Below are 22437 nucleotides of genomic sequence, written 5' to 3'. Positions count from 1 at the left end.
TTCTTATTTTGTTAAGTTAATATATATTATAACACTAGTAATATACTATTATTAATTTGGTCAATCTCAACCAACTGAGAATGGTTTTTTAAATTGATCATGACCCCTCTGCTCAGCGGCAGCCATATTTACTAAAGAAGAAGAATTACTTCTGTCGGAGAATTATATATAGTGGAAAAATATATCTTTACGTGCATATATAGTAACTAAAGTTTCTTTTTAATTCCTTTAATAAGATGCCTGTTTTGGCCTGTAGAATACCTCTCTCTGTGTACGTGTAGAATTAGTCTTTTCGTATTTGGTTGAAATATTGAATCCAATATAAATAATTAGATTGGGAGATCGTTTTACCGCATTCTTCCCCTATTGGGCGTATAAGGAGGACTCCCTTCTCCCTTATCAAAGCTTCTTTAAAAGTTCGTTTTACTTGTTGGCTGATTTATGATAATTCCCAATTAGTTTAGTCTTATTGTATTAGTAATCGTGATTGTATGGAATTATGGATGTACTATTCTTATGACATATCCTTATATTCTTGGCACTTTGTCCTATAATTTGGTTCGAGATACCAGTAAATTTACTAGTAAATTTCATTTAAACATTCTAACTACAGCATTTTTCGATTGAACATTTAATTATATGATAAAACATTCTCATTAGATATTTATCGGTTCAAACTTGAAAAAAGTTTCTCCATATATTCTCTAGTGCTAATAAGGTATATAAGTTAACTACTTCACATATACCACCTCCTTCAATTATACACATTAGCTTCAATAAGTTTGTTCCAATTGAAGTTAATGTAATGTAATTAAAGAAGGTAACATATTTTGTAGTTAACATATACAATAGACGCTTGAGAATACATGCAAAAACTTTTCCAAAATTTGAAAGGAAGGTAATAGTAACACTTTATCATGTGTTCATATACTCGAAACAAGACATAGTTTAAATGTCTAAATAAAACTTATTGACAAGTTCAAGAGGTTGCCGATGCATCCCGCCACATGTACAGATCAATGTGAAGTAGTAACGTGCACATTGTTTCTCTTCAATCAGGCATCTCTTAAAACAAATCCAGGCATTCATGATCTCACCAATTTATTGCAGGATATATACATGACAAACAAGCATTTCATTAAATGAAAACACTGCAAAGAGGAAGACAATTCATATATTTTTCTCCAGTCCCTTCTGGCAAATTTGGCACTGCAATATCAAGTGCATCCCCAGAATGCCAAGAAATGGAGAAGGTACGAGAAATTTCAAGATTAGAGAAAACTCTAACAGTGAACTGCATGAGAGATCACCAACAAACTCAAGCAGTATAAATTCACCACACAATTCACCGCGAATAATGCTGCATTTTTCTTTGCACCAGCCACCAATTACAACAGTTCCTCAAAATCAACTTTACAGGTACAAAGATACGAACGAAAGCAGGATGTATGAAAAAAACCCGAGAAACCTCATTGCTTTCGAGAGTTCTAAAATCCTACCAAAAGGAAGAAATATATAGGGAAGCAAAAAGTTTAACCTCTCATGGTTATTCTGCTAAATGCTCAAAGCTATTGAAGGCTATAAAGTTGTAAACAAAACCAATCGGCATATACCTGCCTCAACTAAAATCTGCCACTATCAGTTACAGGAGGATTCACCATTTAAATCCTCAGTCCAAGCAAAGAAGAGACCTTTGGTGAAGTTCTCTTCTTTGGCACCCTTCTTAATTTACAGTCAGCCTGCACACTTCTTTCCAACATTTGCTGGAACCATTCCTCCACATCAAAACATGTTGCAACTCTAAAAACTCCAATTACAATTTTCATTTCTTGTTGTATGATTTCAAACAAAAGAATAGCTCCTCAATAACTACTTGGCCAGTTCATCTGTGAATGCTGAGGCCGTTGATAGGCATTGGCGGTTGGTCCAACCATATCAACTGGACCAGCTATCGTTTGAGACTGCTGCAGAAGTGGATGAACAGTTGATGCTGTAACTGGTTGAGCTGGGTGATAAACACCAGCAAAAGTTCCATGTCCTGGTTGAGTGGGTGTTAGAGCCACTTGACCCTGAGGAAGATTATAAAAGGAACTTGCTTGCAAGCTAGATAAATCTCTATTGTGCGCATTAATCCACACACCTGAGCTTTCACTCTGCAAAAAAGAGATGTTGCATCTATAGTCACACTCTTCAAACATTTACACAGATGATAAATATTTTTGATGAAGTGATGAAAGGAAATCAATTAGCTCAGGGACCTCCTTGACAATGCAATTTCACAGGCGAATAGGACATTGAGGCAATGGTACAAGATATTTAATCACAGAGTAGGAAAGATAAGTTGAAGTAAAAGCAAACCAGTGCGCCAACTTATTCTGGAGGCAACAACAAATCACATTCAGAAATTCTAATTGTTATCTCTGTTTCAGAAATACAGAATTCTTCCCTCAACTAGAATAGACATGGGACAAGCCAAACCCTCTATTAGCATACGCTTTGCTAGGAAATGGACAACTGGTAACACACTTAAAGTACATATAGTATAATGGATGTATTACAGTTATAAACAAAACTAAGATCAAACTCAAGTTGACAAATTAATGTACTCCAATTTCTTTTGATGAAGTAGGATTTCATTAAAAAGTGCTTCCACTGGATGCAATAGTTACAGCAAAAGAGGATTATCAGTCCAGATTACACAAAAAAAAAACTTAAAGCAGTAAGGAACTGACAAAATCCATGAACGAGTCAATACTATTTAGGGGAGAAAAGTTAGCCAGCTAAATAGGCTAACCAAACAACTAGCTTTAGGAGAACATATTTAAGTTGATAACCCAATCAAAAGATCTCCTATTCCTTTCACACCAAATACACCAAAATATGCAAGCTGGGACCATAGTCCAGATCTTCCTGATGGGGTTCTCAACTTCCCTAGAGGCCCAACTGATATAATGTCCTCCAATTAGATTAAACTGATCAGTTTTTGGCTTCAATTCTTACCAGCCCTTACCACTACCGCTCAAAGCATTTCAAGCTCTAAATACCACAGTTTTCACTATTTTCAGCAATAATGATGCACATATTCTCAGGAAATATTTTAATGGAGCATAAAGAATCACCAAAATTGCTAAGAGCAGATAATAGGATCAACCTGTTGTCCACTCACATAGACATCACTCTCCTGGAACTGAGATGCAGAAAGATCCTCATTGGAAGCGGGGTTTCCAGTCGTTGTAGCTGAACTAGGGTTATAGTTGACAGGAGAGGATCCATATGGCGCATAAGTGCCAGGCACTCCCATGTGAGCTGGATTTCCCACATTAGCTCCTGGTCTATATTGCGAAAGCGAGTATCTGGGAACAGCTGATGGTGGAGGCGGATATATACCGCCAGCCTGAGGCTGCTGGGAAAATGCACCATTGCTTAATAATTGATGGATGGCTGTTGGTGGAACATAAAGTGGTGAAAAATAATGACCATAGGGAATATAACTTGGAGGATAATGGGGCAGATGCATCCCTGTAGCCTGTCGAAATACGGGGACAGGTTGCTGAGGTACAGCTATAGAACTCTGCATAAGCCCACCAGCTTGAGTCACAAGTGGTGTTGGAGCTGCTGCAGATAAAGCAGGAGTGTTCCCACCCTGCAGAACAATCAAATAAATAAATACAAGCACAATCTTACGAGTGGATCAACTGAAGCCGGGATATCAAAGCATCAAAGTAAAGTGATATCCCTAAACTAATAATTGTTCTCTGTGCATTCTTTATTATGCAGACTTCCCATGAAACTACTTGAACATCACCATAAGAAGTTAAATCGAGACTGATATGTTGAAAAGAACAGAAGGGCATCCAAACAAATGATTTTTGTGCATATAGAGAAGTAATAAACATATTTACTTTTTACTCATTGGCTTAATGAGAACTCCTACAATATCAATCAGGAAAGCACGTTCTAGCAAAAGGAAATTTGGTGACCTCACAATTTAAACAGCATAGAATCTGATTTAATAGCTCTTCCATGGTATCAGAAAACATTTGTTTCAATATGATTCATGCTTATCATCTGGAATTATGTCTACAAGAAGTTAGCGAATTTTCACTATAATCTAGAAATATATTCACTTCTCTTCCCTTCTCCTTCTGCTTATCTTTATCCCCGCAAAATTAAAAAACAATTAGAGACAAAAATATAAACCAGAACTCAGTCGAGTAGGATTCTAACCTCTTGAGGAGATTGAGAAGTTTGTGGAGGCACAACTGCAACATTGCCATTGTACTGGGTAGAAACACTCGCTGAATGAAAGGGTGAAATGCAGCCATCACTATCAGCACTTGAACGGTAGAAGTGGGGATAGTAGCTTGGGTCAATGGGTTGCTGAATCTGAACAAATGAATTGATGTAAAAGTTCTGAAGTATATTAAGTATATTTTCTGAGCTTAAACCATACAAATGCTTCAAAATGTATTGATTATTGACACAATTTCTAAGAACATGTCAAATCATTTTCAAAGAAGCAATTGTTGTTATATAGTTCCTACAGCCATCAATATGAAACCGAGCACAACTGAACAAACACATGAATATCTAGGTCCCTGACACGTATTGAGGCAAAACCAGTACACACTGAGTGAAGTATGCAATCAAACTGCTGTGATGTTTAAAGCACCAATATGTAAGTTTGTTATACCAATAACAACTTGAGGCTTCTGAAAGTATTATAATGACAAAATAGGGAGACAAAAAATCATAGAATGAAGACCTACAAAGAAATTTGGAAGACGAGAAACATCCCGAGGGTGAGATTCAGAGCTTTCAAAGGGTGGGAGCTGATTGCCTAACATTGGCGGCACAAAGCCAAAATTATAGTTGGGGGATGTATGAACAACTGAATATTGTTGGCCCGCCTGCAGAGTCTCTTGCCTCGGTTCACTGCACTCTGGAGCAGAGGATGAGATATCACCATCTCCTTTTGCAGGCAAACTCTCCTGTCCATGTGAAGATGGAGGCTGATCAGGATATTCTTTCTCTGCAGCAGCTGATGCATTTTGATTACTGCATACATTCATACAGAAGAAAAATGTCAGTTGTGAAATGCTAGAACTGGAGAACGTGCAAATCTATTCATGCATCAGAATCCAATTTTGATTTGGAAAGAAAAGATTTCAGCAAGTCCAGAATAAAAAATCTAAGAGGCAAACATGCTCATGCGCACCAAAAAACTGAAAAAATGGGGCATCTTTTTCAAAGCTACAGCAAGAATACCCCCAGCCCACCACCACACCCCCAACCAAAACAAATTCACACAAGCCTTTGAATATCTATGTCCACGAAGATCTTTTCTAAAAGAATAGCACCAGAAAATAAGAAAACAAGTTGAGTGCAAGGATAAGACCTGACTAAGAAGTTGTATTATAAGGTTGAAGATTGAGCCCTAAAACTAAAACAACTGAAGCTTGTGTCACTTGATACTTAGAGCACTGAATGTCAGGTAGTCAAGTTAAGTCTAAGTTACTCCCTTTATCCAATTAAAGTGTCCTAGTTTCACTAGACGTTGTTTTAAGTTGAGACTTGAAGTTTTTGTTGTAACATATAAGTAGGTCATCGCCCAGGATTTGGTCTACTGGTAAGAGTACAGGGCGTGATGTGTAGGTTAGGCGCATGACAGGGTTTGAACCCTACAACAGAGAAAGCCTCTTATATTTAAGTGGAAAAGGGGGCGAACTCATTATCCACCAAATTTCCAACTTGCACTATGGCCCTTGGGGATTTCTTAGTTATCAATACACAATATATATCGGTCTAAAAATGGAGAAAAGAATCCCCCAAAGCTCAGTTCAAGTGGCAAAGGTTGAGAGATTTGTGACTTAGGTCACATGTTTGAGCCCTGCGCCATGCAAACTAAGCATGGTATTTAAGTGGAGAAGGGTAGAGAGGAAGGTCCATTATCCCGAGTCTTGAAGTTGTGGTTGGTCCTAAGAGTTGGCCCCAGACAGATTTCTCAGTCATCAAAAAAATGAGAGGAGAATAAACTTTTGAAGAATTTTATCCTTAAGGAAAAATTGGGTCCAGAGATACCTATTTTTCTCAACTAGGTGGACCCGAATTTGGGACAACCTGGCACAACCCAAAGTAGAATAGTTGAACTGTGACAGCGGAGTTAGCAATGAAAATATAGGGGCAAGCGCATTTGTCACCTTTGATTTTAGGCACATTAGCCGAGGTAAACTTTTAGAGGCCCCTTCTGGGCCCCTAGAAATCCCTTTTCCGGCGATCTTCCACTACCGGAACTTCATCCATCCTCTTTCTTTTCCAACCTTTCCTTCCTTGTCACAATCATGGGGGACAATACCATTTATTTTGCTGTAGGTTTCAAATCTTACGATATCACCAGAATAATTTCTAGGGCGGAAACAGGGTAAAAGAAGAGCCGTCATCATTATCCCTGAGTGGTCGTTAAATTCAGGTTGGTTAGACATAGCCACCTAAATAACAAGATTCATAAATGCTAAGGTCCAGAAGGCAGTTAAGATGATGCACAGGGAAACAGAGGAGGGTCTCTTATATTCGGATACTGTCAGAAACACTAAATGGTCTACAAGAGAAATAAATGCTGTTAAGATTCAACAAAAAGGGAAAAAGCTTGTTATTACAGATGCAACAACAACAAAGCAAAACGAAATTCTAGCAAAAAGCGTGATTGGAAGTCTCCCAGAGGAGATCTCAGATGCCTCTCTCTCTGAGATTCGACGGTGGGTGGCAAGCACATGGAAACACAAGCATGGTATCAACATCTACGATTTGGGTCAAAATCGTTTCCTCTTTGAGGTTCCCAACAAAACAGTTGCAGACCACATCATAAGAGGGAAGTGGTTCTGGAAATCCCACAAATTCAACATGCAATGGTGGTCGCCGACCTCGACCTCTGTCCACGATGGGCTGGACCAGGTCTGGATTAGAGTAGTAGGCTTGCCCCTTCAACTTTGGTCCCAAAAAGTTTTCCGTGAGATCGGAAAGTTTCCTTATGTGCCAGTCCTAGAATGGAAATGTAGTAATTCCGTGTTTAAAGGTCAATTTATCTTGTCCTTAAAGCTCAGAAAATGATTTCCAATAGTTGCATCTATCATTTAGTCCTGGTTAGAGATAAAAATTTCGAAGCTCCTACTCTTGAGTATGTTTCGACTATTAATGAATATTCAGAAGTTTTCCTTGATGATCTCCCAGGTATCCCTCCAAAAGGGGAAGTAAGCTTTGGTATCAATCTTCTTCCCGATACCCAACCTATCTCTATTCCTCCTTACTGTATAGACCCGGTAGAATTGAAAGAGTTAAAGGATTAGTTGAAGGATTCTCTTTGTTAGGAAGAAGGAAAGTTCTCTCTATATGTGTATTGACTATCGACAAATGAATAAGGTCATAATTATGAATAAGTATCCCATTCCAAGCATTGATGACTTGTTCGATCAACTTCAAGGAGCAAACTACTTTTCAAAAATTGATATTGCATCGAGTTATCATCAACTCTGGGTAAGATAATGTGATATTCTAAAGACGACTTTTAGAACTCGTTATGGTCACTTTGAATTTATCATTATGTCTTTTGGACTAACTAATGCTCCTGCAGCTTTTATGGATTTGATAAATGGGTTATTCAAGCAATATTTGGATATGTTCATAGTTGTGTTCATTGATGATATTTTGATCTATTCTCAGAGTGAGGAAGAGCATGCCAATCATTTGAGGATTGTCTTACAAATTCTCTAGGATCGCCAGTTATTTGCTATGTTTAGCAAGTGTGAGTTTTGGTTGAGGTTAGTTGCTTTCCTTGGGCATATTGTCTCCGGTGATGGTATTATGATTGATCCTAAGAAGACCAAAGTTGTTAGGAATTGGCCTAGACCTTTGTCTCCTTTTGATATTCAGAGTTTCTTGGTCTTATCTTGTTATTATAGACAACTTCTAGAAGGTTTCTCTTTTATTTCATCATCCTTGACTACTTTGAGTTGAAAAAGGTGAAATTTCAATGGTCCAAAGCTTGTGTGAAGATATTCCAAGAGTTGAAAGATAGGCTTACTTCTGCTCTGATGTTGATTTTGACGGAATGTTCTGATGGGTTCATTGTATATTATGGTGCTTCAAGAGTTGGTCTTGGGTTTATTTTAATGCAAAACGGTAAAATGATAGCTTATTCTTCTAGGAAACTCAAGGTGAATGAAAAGAACTACCCAACTCATGACTTGGAGTTAGCTGCAGTGGTTTTTTCCTTGAAGTTGTGGATACACTACCTTTATGGTGTCCATTTTGATGTGTTCACCAATTACAAGACTTTGCAATATGTGTTGAGTCAAAAGAATTTGAATCTTCAACAAATTAGATGGCTTAAGTTGTTAAAGGACTATAACATGAGTGTGTTGTACCATCCGAGAAGAGCGATGTGGTTGCCGACACTCTTAGTAGACTGCCCATGGATAGTGTTGCCCATGTTGAGGATGAGAAGAAAGAGTTAGTTCAAGATGTTCATAGATTAGCCCATTTGGGTGTTCAGTAGGTTGATTCCTAGGATGGGTGTATTGCTGTTAAAAATGATTCTGAATCATCTATTGTGGCAAATGTCAAGGCCAAGCAAGATAAGGATCCTACTTTGGTTGAGTTGAAGAAAATGATTGCCGAAAAAGACATTAAGGCTTTCTCTCAAGGAGGATTTGCTGTTTTGAGATATCAAGGCTGATTGTGTATTTCTAATATTGATGACTTGAGGGAAATGATATTGTTTGAATCTCATAGTTCTGGTATTCTAACCATCCAGATTCTACAAAGATGTATTGTGATTTGAGGGAAGTGTATTGGTGGAATGGTATGATGAGATATATTGTGAAGTTTGTGGCTAACTGTCCTAATTATCAACAAGTAAAGGTTGAGCATCTAAATCGTTAGTCTTGGCTCAAGATATTGAGATTCCTACTTGGAAGTGGGAAGCGTTGAATATGGACTTCATTACAGCTTTTCCTCATACCCATAAGCAACACGATTCGATTTGGGTGGTCGTTGAACGAATGACTAAATCGGGTAATTTTCTTTCTGTTAAGACTTTATATTTGGCCGAGGACTATGATTTGACTCACACCCTCTCTCGTTTTCTTTAAATAGAGAAAATGGTGGCTAGATTCGCATTCCCTTTCCGGACTATCAAGGATTTCAAAGATCTTTCAGCTAGAATATATATCTGAGTTGGTTAAGCTTCATGGTGTTCCACTATCTATCATTTCGGATCGAGGTAGTCAATTTACATCTCAATTTTGGAGATCTTTCCAAAAGTGTATTGGTACTCAAGTGAAGCTTACTACGACTTTTTACCCTCAGACAGATGGCAAGTCCGAGTTTACAATTCAAACCTTAGAGGACATGTTCAGAGCCCGAGTAATTGATTTTAAAGGTAATTAGGATGATCATTTTCCATTAATAGAGTTTACCTATAAAAATAGTTACTATTCTGGCATTCAGATTGATCCAAGGCCTTATATGATAGGAGATATAGGTCTCTTATTGGTTTATTCAAAGTTGGAGAAGTTTCCTTGATAGGAACTGAGTTGTTGCCTGAGGCTATATAGAAGGTTAGATTGATTAGGTAAAGATTGAAGACTGTCCAAAGTCATCAAAAGTACTATTTGGATGTAAGAAGAAGGGAACTTGAATTTGAGATTGATGATTGGGTTTACTTGAAAATTTCGCCCATGAAGGGTGTGATGCATTTTGGCAAGAAAGGGAAGCTTAGTCCCTCCTATGTAGGCCCATATCATATTTTAAGGTGGATTGGCAAGGTGACATATAAATTGGATTTGCCTTCTGAGTTGGCATCAATGCATGCGGTGTTCCATGTTTCCTTGTTGAGGAAGTTTGTTGGTGATACTAGCTCCATTGTGACTTTGGAAAACATCAGTGTTAAAGAGAGTCTTTCATATGAGGAAGTTCCAGTTGATATCCTAGATCGACAAGTTAGAAAGTTGAGAAACAAGGAAATAGCTTCAGTTAAAGTTTTATGGAGGAATCAAGAGGTTGAATATGCTACATGGGAAGCCGAAGTTGATATCCCCATCTCTATCCTTCCATTCCTAGTTTAGTTATTAAGTTCCTTATGATCCACTCAGTCAAATCCATATGTTTTAGTGATTCTCATGTTTTCATATGCATTCATGCTCATGTGAGTTTTGAAGGTTGGATCAGAACCGAAGAAGAAACAGAGCTGCGAAACCACCTTAAATGGGCTAGGGTGAAGGTGAGAGGAGACGGCGACTCAGTTCCGAAGTCAATCGAACTGGTCCACGAAGGTCTAACCTTCAAAGTTCCAATCTGGGTTGAGATGCCGGCGAGAGTGGTCGCCGATGCGAGAAGCAAAGTACCCACAAAGACCAAGCGGTCTGATGAAGGGACTGGTAGACTACAAGAGGAAAGCCTTTTAGGCTTTACAGAGGTGTCAGGGCACGTGGGCTCTTCCTACAATCCTGATATTTTAAAATGGCCAGTTGTCTCAGCACGTGATAAGGCATGCATGGTGGAGGCCCCACTTCCCACCACAGTCAAAAAGAAAAGACCTGCAGTGAAAAAGAAAATTTTGGGCCCGGATTTGATGGCCCAATTCGTCTCAAGTGGGCTAGTAAACAAGCCCTCCTCTCATTTATTTGATCCAATCTTAGCGGAACTTGAAGCTAATATTCCCAAGTCCATCATAGCGCTGAACTGTGGAGAAGGAAAAGAAGCAGAACACGATTGGGAGGAATTTGAAGAAGAAGATACTCTGGACAAGAGTAAAGAAGAAGGAGTAAGGGTAACTGAAATCCCACAAACCCTAGAAGACAGTGGCATGCAGGAGGTTGCTAGATTGAATAGTGAAGGAAACATCTCTGGTTTGACAACAATCGAGGATGTAGTACCTTTAAATCAACATAGCCCAGGGGAAGGGGAAGATCCAGATTTCGACATCCCTTTATGGATTCATCAGAACATCATCAAATTCGCCAAAGAATTTGGTATTGATATCAAGGGGTGCAAAGAGGAAGCAACAATGCTATTCATGAAGATAGATAGCATGAGAGAAAAAAATATGAATAAGGAAGAGAAGAACAGGAAAATGACTCCAGCAGTAAAGGGATCCAAAGAATTGAAGAGCCTCGAGTGTGGAAGTAATTTCAGAAGCAATGGCACAAGAAGCAGGGGGGGTTACAATTTTAATTGTGATTAATGGCAGTCTCCATAGTATCATGGAATGTGAGAGGCCTGAATCAGGCAAGCAAGATGTATATCATCAAAAAATTTAATTCATGAATGGAAAGCTGATGTTTATTGCTTTCAAGAGACAAAAATTCAAGGAGATATCAAGAATTTGGTTAAAGAATTGTGGGCTAACAGAGGGGTCAGATTCTGTCAACTGGAAGCTAGTGGGACAAGGGATGGTATCCTAATTCTATGGGATGATAAAGTATGGACAGGAGAAGTAAGTAGTTTGGGGGCCTATTCTCTAACCTGTAAGTTCACTGGAAAGAACCAAGACCTCACTTGGTTTCTTACATGTATCTATGCTCCAAACAACAGAGAAGAAAGGGAAGAAGTATGGTGGGAAGTAGGCTCAGCTAGAGGACTGTTTGATGGGCCTTGGGTAGTATGTGGGAATTTCAACACAGTCAGATTTCCCTCAGAAAAGAAGAACTGCTCTAGAATCACAAGAGCAATGACTGATCTGTCTGATTTCATTGAGGATATGAGCCTACAAGATCCGCATTTGGTAGGGGGCAATTACACATGGAGGAAAGGAGATAGACATGATGTCGCAGCCAGGCTTGATAGGTTCTTATTTTCTGATGAATGGAATGAGGAATTCAGGAACATCAAGCAGTCAACTTTACACAAGGTAACCTCTGATCACACCCCCATAATGCTTCAAAGTGGGAACTGGGAACCTAGAAGATCTTATTTTAAATTTGAAAATTGGTGGCTGCAAACAGAAGGTTTTCTGGACAGAGTTAAGGTGTGGTGGAACTCTATTGCCTGTGAAGGGAGGCCAGATTTTATCTTAGCTTTCAAGTTGAAAGCTTTAAAAGTGAAATTGAAGGAATGGAGCAAAACTTCCCATGGGAATTTAGCAATCCAGAAACAGAGCATCCTAGACCAGCTGACAGAATTAGAAGAAATCCAGGATCAAAGAGCACTAAGAGAAGATGAGATACACTCGAAGGCAGAACTTCTTGTAGAGTTTGAAAACATTGCTAAATTTGAGGAAATAGCTTGGAGGGAAAGATCAAGGGTTAACTGGCTGAAACAGGGTGACAACAACACCAAGTTTTTCCACAGATCAGCAAATGCTCATAGAAGATATAACAATATTGATGAACTAAGGATGGATGGGGAAGCAACCAAAGGTCCAGAAGCTATAAAGAAGGAGATTGTGGAATTCTACCAAAGATCATATACTGTAACTGAGACATGGAGACCATCTGGTGGATGCAGGGAAGACCACATAATTACTTTTGAAGACAACCAAATGTTACAAAAGGAATTTGAGGAACAGGAGATATGGGACTGTGTGAAACTTTGTGCTGGCGACAAAGCTCCGGGCCCTGATGGATACACCATGGCCTTCTATGTCCATTGCTGGGAAGTAATCAGGGGGGAAGTAATTAGTACAATCAGGAATTTTCATGAAAGATGTGTTTTTGAGAAAAGCTTCAACTCTACCTATGTAGCTTTGATTCCTAAAAAGATGGGGCCTAAGGAGCTCACACATTTCAAACCTATCAGCTTGATTAGTAGTGTCTACAAGATCATCTCCAAAGTACTAACTGAGAGGCTCAAAAAGGTTATACACAAATTGGTGGACACCCAACAATTGGCTTTCATCAAAGAAAGGCAAATAATGGATGCCATCCTGATGGCAAATGAACTAGTGGATACTAGAGTCAGAAGCAATACACCTGGCATTCTTTGCAAGTTAGATATACAGAAAGCCTATGACCACCTTGAGTGGATTTTTTTGCTGGAGACCCTCTATTTGGAGGCAGATGGATAAGATGGATGAAGTTCTGTATAAGCACAGAAAAATTCGCTGTCCTTATCAATGGTACCCCTACTAGATTCTTCTCCTCACAGAGAGGTTTAAGGCAAGGAGATCCTTTATCTCCCTTCCTCTTCATCATTGCCATGGAGAGTCTTAATGATATGTTGAAAATTGCCCAAGAAAATAGTTGGTTGAAGGGATTTAGAGCTTCAAACAGGGTAGGTTCTGACTTGGAGATTACTCATCTGCAGTATGCTGATGACACACTGATATTTTGTGAGGCCAACAAGAACCAACTCATGATTCTCAGGGTCATTTTTTTTCTCTTTGAACCAATATCAGAGTTAAACAACAACTGGGATAAGAGCTTCTTTTATCCAGTTAATGAGGTTCCTAATTTAACCTCTTTGGCTTGGATTCTTGGTGGAAGAATTGGGGATCTACCAACTGTTTAGCTGGGCATGCCATTGGGAGCTAAGAACAGGTCTATAGATATATGGAATGGGGTGGTAGAGAAGTGTGAGAAAAGGTTGGTGAACTGGAAAAGTCAATATCTCTCCATGGGAGGAAGATTAACACTAATCAATAGTGTTTTGGACTCAATGCCTACATATATGATGTCCCTTTTCCCTATCCCTGATGGGGTCATTGAGAGACTTGATGCTCTAAGAAGAAATTTTCTCTGGGAAGGAAACAGTGAAACCAAGAAATTCCACTTGGTAAAGTGGGATGCACTGATTGAAAGTAAACAGAAAGGGGGTATGGGGGTAAGAAACTTAAAAACACAGAATCAATGCCTTATGATGAAGTGGCTCTGGAGACTTGCATCTAGTGAACTGGCACTCTGGAAAGAAGTAATCCAGTTGAAGTATGGAATGGCAGACCATTGGACCACCAATATTGTCACTAACACTTATGGAATCAGCCTTTGGAGGTCCATCAGTAATTTGTGGCCAAAGCTAAGAGAGAATTGTTGTATAAGAACAGAAGATGGCAGGAAGGTGTCTTTCTGGGAAGACAACTGGCTTGAACAAGCTTCTCTAAAGGATACCTTTTATGACATTTACATTCTAAATCAGCAACAAAGGGCCACTGTGGCTGAAGTTTGGTCTGAACAGGGATGGAACTTGAGTTTTAGAAGACCTTTTAATGACTGGGAGATTTTGAGGTTAGTTGAGTTCTACCGCAAGTTGCATCAATTCAAAGGAACTTCTAATGACCAAGATAGATTGGAATGGCAGGGTCACAGTCAAGGCAAATTCAGTGTGAAAGGGGCCTACAAAAAGCTTAATCCTTATGATAATCAGATTGATGACTGGCCTTGGAAGCTTATATGGAAAGTTAAAATTCCTTATAAAGTATCCTGTTTTACTTAGCTTGTGGCTAAACAAGCTGTGTTAACTCAAGAAAATCTCATGAAGAGGGGGATCCATCTAAGCCCTAGATGCTTCTTATGTGAAGAAAAGGCTGAGACAATTACTCACCTATTTCTACATGCAGGATTACCTATCTACTGTGGAAAATCTTCATAAATATGAAGGGTCTTAGCTGGGTGATGCCAAGAAAAATAGCTCAGACCCAGAAGATCTGGACCAGCTATGCTAACATCTCTGACCACAAGGATAGATGGTAAATTATACCAACTTGCATCTGGTGGTCAGTTTGGAGAGAAAGAAACCTCAGGTGCTTCCGGAACAAGAGCAACAGCATCCAGAAGATGAAGATGAATTGTTTAGTGTTGCATTCTTGGTGTAAACAGGAGTATATGGAAGATCTAGGGTCAGTTATAGATGTCTTAAGCTCTTTGTAATTTTTTGGTAAAGTGTTGAAGATCTTCCGGATACTCTACCTCAATTGTAATTAGGAAACCTGTAACTTGTTGTGGCAGTTTCTGATTTTTTGGAAATAGAATACAAGTTGTTACTTTCTCAAAAAAAAAAACTGTGACAGCGGGAGTGGGACAAAGGGAGCAGAGGGTGTATCTAAATCATCTACTGATACCATGTTTTGAGTTAATACGTTAATACTTCTGTTGAAACTGTAATTTGAAACCAAAAGACTTCCTAAAGATTCAATAAAAGTTATTTTTTCTTGGTTGATAAGTATAGATATAATAGAAATTACTGCAAAAAAACTTCTGTCATATCAATAGGGCAAGGGAGGGAGCAGCGTAGATAGAGAGACCTTGGAAGTTGTGCACTTGCAGCTTCTTCAATGCTCTCAGAAGATTCAGAAAGTGGTGGACTTCCGTCATGCTCAGAAGCATTATTTGTGCTTGTGCCCAAACTAAAGCCAGTGTCAAAACTTCCAAAACTCAACCCAAGTTTTTCAACCTCAGGAACGTGAAGGTGATTAGGGATAATAACATTTTCAACATCTGAAATGTTTGATTCCTCTAACTTCTTCTGCAGATCCTTAGTAACTTCTTTTGTTTCAGGAACAGAAGCAGAAGGCTGCGACAGAGTATTGACTTCAACAGGAACAGTAGAAACACCAGATGAAGCAGCAGCAGCAAGAGCAGACCCCTGAGCTAGATTACTGTTTACAGGCTTTGGCTTCCATTCCTTACAAGGACCTGGTGTAGAAAAACATAGAAGACAGTGTTATGCTTCCAGCATGAATTACTGGACAGATGGGGAAGACAAACTCTATTTGTTAAAATGCATTTTCTTTATCTTTTCCAATCTAACAAGTGAACTCGAACCAACAAACAAGCAAGGAGACTTACAGCACTAAGGTTCAAATTTTGGGAACACTACAGTCATCTAGTGACAGAGTAACAAGTACAACAAACACAAAAACTTAAGACACTATACAACATTTCGAAAGTAAAAACAAACAAGTATCTAAACAAAGATCAATACTTTCTACCCTTTACAAAGCAGTATCCAGCAAATTAACTTATGCAAGGGACATGATGACTTGTAACGAGTCAACTGCCAACATTCAATTTTGAGAACGTGAACATGTTGCACTTAAACATTTCTGACGCAACATTTTGATTTTGGAAACTCAAGCTTGAGCTAAGTTCCAGATGAGACTATTTTTTTATTTGTGAACAATTCTAAAAGTGGTACATGAGCATTTTAGAAGAAAAAAATCCAAGAATGTACAATATGAAATGGGCTCAGGGATGACCCCCCAAAGTACAATGGAAGTCACCAACCTAAGATGAGCCTTATTGATCACTCAGTGAACCCACCCATCTATATGTATATTGTATATTACAGAATTACAAATGGAGTAATATGGAGATGTTAAGGTTAAAACAATGATAACTTGAAAAATCGTGATTTGATTATCAAATCACGGTGTCTTCGAAAGTATCCAGCAAGATTTATATAGTTAGATGTCTTAAATCAATACGCTTTAGTATTTCTTTCTTTCTTTCTTTTTTTTTTTTTTGGGGGGGGGGGTCCTGTACGCAAGAAGTTTTTCCACTAGTTCAACTCATTTAGTCTACGTTGAGCTCAATTTCAGCTCATATGACCAAATCAACGAGAATTCGAAAATTCAAAATTCTTCTTGTAGCATGAAAAGCACCTTTTCTATATTTTTTTTATGAAAAGAAGATCAAAGTTGTATCTCTATCACTGTTCCAAAAGTTTTTACTCTCTATTCATTGTTATGGCATGCAAAAACCTTTTTTTAATTTCACAAAAGCATCTCAAGAAGAATTGCTACACTCTTTCTTCTTCAATGTTCTTCGTCATAAATTTGTGGTTTGATAATGTACGATCTTAACCACAAGCAGATGTTCTTGTGGCAAATGGTTTTACTGTTTCTTGATAAATTGCATTATGTAATCAAAGAAGAAGTTCTTGCGGGGGATGGCATGAACTGGAATAACAGCTTTATTTTCATTCTCGTCTCTTGATTAAAAAGAAATATTATTCATTTCTCATCTCTACAACAGACCACCCTACTAGGACTCTGCAGATTAATTCATTTGTTTCTGCAACAGCAAGGTGGCAGTGGCATGGAAGGTTCTACAGCATCAGTACCAACTGCTGTTCGAAATATAACTATAACAGACCACCCAGAACATTCAAAGTAATTATTTTTAAAAGAAAAACTCATAATATAACTATAACCCAAAAACAGAAGTCTTGAACTTCATAAGTTTTTCATGACCGAGGACGCAGCCTCTGGAACTCGGGGAAAACGGACTCGCCCCTCTACTCTTCTCCACTTAAATACCATACTTAGTTCACATGGCGCGCGGCTCGAACCTGTGACCAAAGTCACAAGTCCCAGCCACTTGAACCAAGCCTTGGGGACAAGTTTTAACTTCATACTTATGACACCTATATAACTAACCATAAACTTTTCTTGGGCAGTCTACTTTACAGCTTTAAAGCTCCCCCCCCCCCCCCGCCCCCGCCAAAAAAAAGGGTGCCAACTCTATCTGATACAAGATGTGGTGCATGTGAATAAATATAGTCTTGAAGATTTCTAGTATTTCTCTTTATGAAAAAAGATTTCTGGTATTCTACTCTATCAAAGTACACCATACCACTTCCATCACTGGAAATTTCACAAAATCTACAGTTTTTCCTGAAGCTAAAGTATAGGCTGTAAAAAGGGCAGACCGGTGCACTAAAGCTCCCGCTATGCGCAGGGTCCGGGGAAGGTCCCGACCACAAGGGTCAATTGTACGCAGTCTTACCTTGCATTGCATTTCTGTCAGAGGCTGTTTCCAAGGCTTGAATCAAAGTACACCATACCACTTCCATCACTGGAAATTTCACAAAATCTACAGTTTTTCCTGAAGCTAAAGTATAGGCTGTAATTGCAAAAAAATGTTCTGGGTAGATGAAACAACAGAAGGTTTCTCTGCATTTTTCTTGATTAGGCTCTTCGTCTGAGAGTTAATAAAATTATGATTCAAACTTCCCTTACCCAAGTACAAAAAGGAAAGGTAGAAGAACATTATACAGGTAATTATGAAGCAAAATCCAAGAACTTCAATTATCAAACTATGCAGCAATAGTAACGAAAACACTAACAAAATCAGTTTAGTAAATCATTTGAGAAGTTGGGGCATCAAAATAATATTATAACATACAGAACACGTTAACTTACTGTACCTTTTTGGGGACCAACTGTATGTGACCGATTGTTGTAATTAGATGACGGCCTACTAATGGAAGAACCACTATGGGTTGAAGAAGCAGTTTGCGAGTACTCCGGAAGTTGATTCTTTCCAGGCCCCTGAAATTTGCTTGGCATCTTTACTTGGCTATTTGAGCCTCCAGCAGCAGAAACTGCTACTAGGATGTGAGGGGAAAGAAATATATAAGCTTCATAAATTGAACAGTAACAAGTCCGTCTTCTTTAAAAAAAACAAAAAGGGGATAACAAAATTTATACTTATACTAATCGTAACACATATTCGATCAAATAATAACAGTTTCATATTATTAAACCTTCAAAGCCTTTACCAGTAGTCTTTTTGCTCCCATTGGATTTAGAAGAAGCATGTTCAACTGGAGAATGCAGGGCCCCAACTTCCCTTCTAACTGTGACTACTACACCAGCGGGTCGTGAATCTTGAGATGGCAAGAGCACAGGATCTGAAGCTGAAAGAAAAGCTCCTGATGGAGATGGTGAAAGCATTCTTGAAGAATTGCCGATGTTTGGCATCCGCTGACCATGCACATCCTTGTTTCCTGTAGCTGATTTTGGTTTTTTGTTTGCATCAGCAGAAGTTGTCTGCATGCCTGTATTTGCTTCAAATTGTTTAACTCCTCTTCGTGGGGGTGCATGAGCATTTTGTACATCACTGTTGCTCCCAGAAGCTAGACCACTAGGCCCATTTACTGCAGCACTTGATGAGCTGAAAACAATAATGAAAATTAGGCCGTCAAAACAAGAACAGATAATTTAGGCAACCAAAGACCTCAGAGGGCTTTTTCTGTAATCTACTATGAAAGGTATTACCCTGGCAATCAAGGTATCATACAAATGCAACAATTGCCAATACAGCGAAAAAATCCGTAAATATCAAATACCACCTTGAAATATTCTTTGCCTCAACATCAGCCACTGAAGATATGTTGACACTCTTATCAAGAATATGATTAGCAATATTGTCTTTACTGTTCAAACCACCACCTACATCTGACAAGACATACACATGATAGTATGAGTGGATAAGAAAAGGGAGGAACATAAGATCAATCTAAAAGAAATATAAAGGCTCTTTCTATGAGCGAAATGAGAAGGCCTAATGTGTGAAATCAATTTTTTAAAGCCTGATATTGGTAGGAACGCCTGAATAAGAGGTCAAAATCAGTTAAGATGCATTTGAAATAACAGGTGAAATGTGTAAACAAAGAAACATATTGTAGATTAGACATTTAAATCTCAGAAATCAGAGCATTTTGTCATTTAGCAAGAATGGCACATCAGAATAGATGGAAAAGGAAGTAGCTTGAGTATCTTAGAAAAGTTGGGCTCGTAAATTAAGATTCAGAAGAGCACAAAATGAGGAACCAGGGCTCTGCAGTATCACAAGAAACTACCAAAATGCAGGACGATTAAAATAATTGTTGTTTACCATGTGAAGCATGACGAGAAGTCAAATTTCCACGAATCCCTTTGTTCCCTCGGCCCTGCATGTCTGTTTTCCACTTTGGTTCTGCAGACTCCTTGATTGAATTCTGAGGCCAAGAGTGCAAAATGAGAAGATGAAAGGTCTATAGTAACCCAAAACAGTTCATTTATTAGGCATTTAACGAATCAACAATAAAATTTAAGCAAGATGCTTATGCCAAATTGGATTAATCCATAAACACTCAGACAAAGAAACACATTTGACATTAATTAGGTCCGTAAGAGCCAAAAGGTGAATGAATTCTACTAAGGTGCTAACGCATAGCTATTAGATCAGGATCTTTTTTCTGATAAACTACGCATTAAGCAGTACTACTATGTAATTTTCTTCAGCAGAACAAGAAGATAAGCTGCAACTATGATTACAGCAGTTGAACACAAGATGGCATTCGCAAATGCTGAACAGCTACGTGATTTCGACAGGTCTATAGATATGCTATTGAATTTGTTATCTATTTCAGGCAATAAATCACTCGCTCATCCCACAGACTCTAGAACGTACACCAATGAGCACTTAACAACCCCGTATGTCAGCCACAGACCAAGAGTATGCACTACAATAACCTCTTCAGGCACCAAAAACAGCTGACTACATTATTTTACACTTTCTCACCCAAAATAAATGAAGAAAAAGGGGAAAAAGACAACTCATACCTATGCCACTCCCATAAGAAATTTACAGGCAAATTAGTAAGTTCATAATTTTTTCATTTTATAGAGAGCGATTGTAGTTATGCACAGTTCCTAATCATACCTCTTTTTTCCGATCACGCTTCCTTTTAACTTCATGGAATGTATCTGCAAACAAAGCTTAAGTGAGTTTAGTAAAGAAACTTAGTTATGTCACCAACACAAGGGTGCCCTAAAGAGAGAGAACAAAAAACCCTTTATGCTCCTAATATGAATGTCACATTTCCCTAATCAAAAGTAACTGTGAATGGCACATTTTCTCTTAAAAGAATTGCACCAACCATCAACCTGTTGTTCATTAAATCATAGCTGCAAAAAATGTAATTTTTAACCAATCTGATCTTGAACCAAAAGCAGATTCCCCCTCCCCCTCCCCCTCCCCCCCAAAGTTGTATCGAACTCTGCACTTTCGATGCTGCACATGTGTTAGATTCCCAAAAATACACTACTTTTGGAGAATCTGGCACGCACACGTTGACATTTTTGAATAGTCCGAGCAACATAAACCCCCTTTTGGCGGAGAGGGAGAAGGGTGATTGCGTCTATCAGAAGGTTTCTTCTCAAACACCATAACAAACTAAAGACAGCCCTTTTACACATATGCAAGTGCACCATTCAGAAACCCAAAATTGAATTCTGCCCCCCAACCCCTCAACCCCCAAATTTAAAACACCAGAAAGAGAAGGAAAAAAAACAAAAGTATAAAGAAGAAAAGATGAGAAAACGAAGGGGCGAGAGGGGAAAAACCGACTCAATTGAGTACAAGGCACATGCAGAAGCCCAGAAAAGGGGGCAAAAATCAAAATTGAAGAAAAGGGTCTCTCCAAAAAAGCTCATTCTACCAAATAATCAAAGCCATAAACAGATCACAACAGAAAGCAAGATCAAACCCATCTCATACAGTAAAAGTGACAGCTAAGTACATACACATAGAGCTAACATATAAAAAAACAGAGAGAGAGGGAGAGAGATTAAAAAAAATGAACCCTGGGAAAGAAGCTTCTGAGTAGTCTCATTAGGATCCATAGAACATTCCTTGAGCATTGCATATATCTCATCTTCACCATGATTTCCAGTGATCTCTTTGATGTTTTGGATCGTCTTTCGCATACCAGAAGGGATTGAAACCCTACCTAATCCCCCAAGTATACCAGTGTTGCTCATCTTCACCACCTCAAGACTACAACCCAACCAATATTCTCAACTATAGTATATACCCCAACTGTATCTCTCTCTGTATATATGTATCACTGAATCTACAGAGAGAAGGGGAGAAGGAGAAAAGAGAGTGATATATTTTTTGGTGAAAAATAAGACAAGGGAAAGGGTTCTTCAATATTTTGTATGCAATATTTATAGTTATTTTACTTTATTAATTTAAAAAAATATATTATTTTTTTTGGCTATTAAAAAGGGCAGTCCGGTGCACTAAAATTCCCGTTATGTGCAGGGTCCGAGGAAGGACTCGACCATAAGAGTCTATTGTACGCAGCCTTACCTTGCATTTCTGCCAGAGACTATTTCCAAGGCTTGAACCCGTGACCTCCTGGTCACATAGAGTTTATTATTAGTCAAATATATGAAGTTTGAATTAGATTCGACCATTATTATTGTTTGTCGTTTCTGAGTTAATATATTTATAGTTATTTTCCTTTATATTTTTAGAATATATATGTTTTATTGATCGTGTTAAATGTATTAATTTGTATTTGATTTATTTTTTAAAAAGAAATCATAATTTACTTTATTGGAGTTTATTATTAGTCAAATGTATGAAGTTCGAATTAGATTTAAGCATTATTATTGTTTATCGTTTCTGAGTTAATATATTTATAGTTATTTTCCTTTATATTTTTAGAATATATATATATATATATATATATATATATATATATATATTATTTTATTTTTATTGATCATGTTAAATGTATTATTTGTATTTGATTTATTTTTAAAAAAGAAATTGTAATTTACTTTATTGGAGTTTATTATTAGTCAAACGTATGAAGTTCGAATTAGATTTGAGCATTATTATTGTTTGTCGTTTCTGAGTTAATATATTTATAGTTATTTTCCTTTAT

General features: G+C 38.1%; 1 protein-coding gene across 4 annotated transcripts; it reads right to left on the bottom strand.

Moving 5' to 3' along the window:
* Positions 1-1284: 1284 nt before the first annotated feature.
* On the bottom strand, positions 1285-21665 carry LOC129892074 (GBF-interacting protein 1-like). Of its 4 annotated transcripts, none has more exons than XM_055967614.1 (11): positions 21343-21665; positions 20421-20464; positions 19611-19713; positions 19066-19171; positions 18493-18887; positions 18139-18321; positions 15233-15623; positions 4770-5058; positions 4228-4386; positions 3152-3643; positions 1285-2153 (listed from the first exon to the last, which is right to left on the bottom strand). In XM_055967614.1, the coding sequence occupies exons 1-11, from the start codon at positions 21518-21520 to the stop codon at positions 1863-1865; spliced, it is 2631 nt and encodes an 876-aa protein (XP_055823589.1). In that variant the 5' UTR covers positions 21521-21665; the 3' UTR covers positions 1285-1862. The 4 variants fall into 4 exon arrangements, with proteins under 4 accessions (XP_055823589.1, XP_055823592.1, XP_055823590.1 ...); XM_055967617.1 differs by having other exon boundaries at positions 3167-3643; XM_055967615.1 differs by having other exon boundaries at positions 18139-18318.
* Between the last annotated feature and the right edge of the window lie 772 nt (positions 21666-22437).

This window comes from Solanum dulcamara, chromosome 6 (assembly GCF_947179165.1).
Source record: "Solanum dulcamara chromosome 6, daSolDulc1.2, whole genome shotgun sequence".
NCBI lineage: Eukaryota > Viridiplantae > Streptophyta > Magnoliopsida > Solanales > Solanaceae > Solanum > Solanum dulcamara.
Note: the sequence above shows the minus strand (reverse complement) of the source record. Positions and strands in the feature narration are given on the sequence as shown.

Coding starts and splice junctions, on each gene's coding strand:
- LOC129892074 (XM_055967614.1), bottom strand. CDS start 21,520: ATGAGCAACACTGGTATACTTGGGGGATTAGGTAGGGTTTCAATCCCT. Junction 18,888..19,065: donor GAGGCAAAGAATATTTCAAG/GTGGTATTTGAT, acceptor TATTGTTTTCAG/CTCATCAAGTGCTGCAGTAA. Junction 4,387..4,769: donor CTCGTCTTCCAAATTTCTTT/GTAGGTCTTCAT, acceptor TCATTTGTTCAG/ATTCAGCAACCCATTGACCC.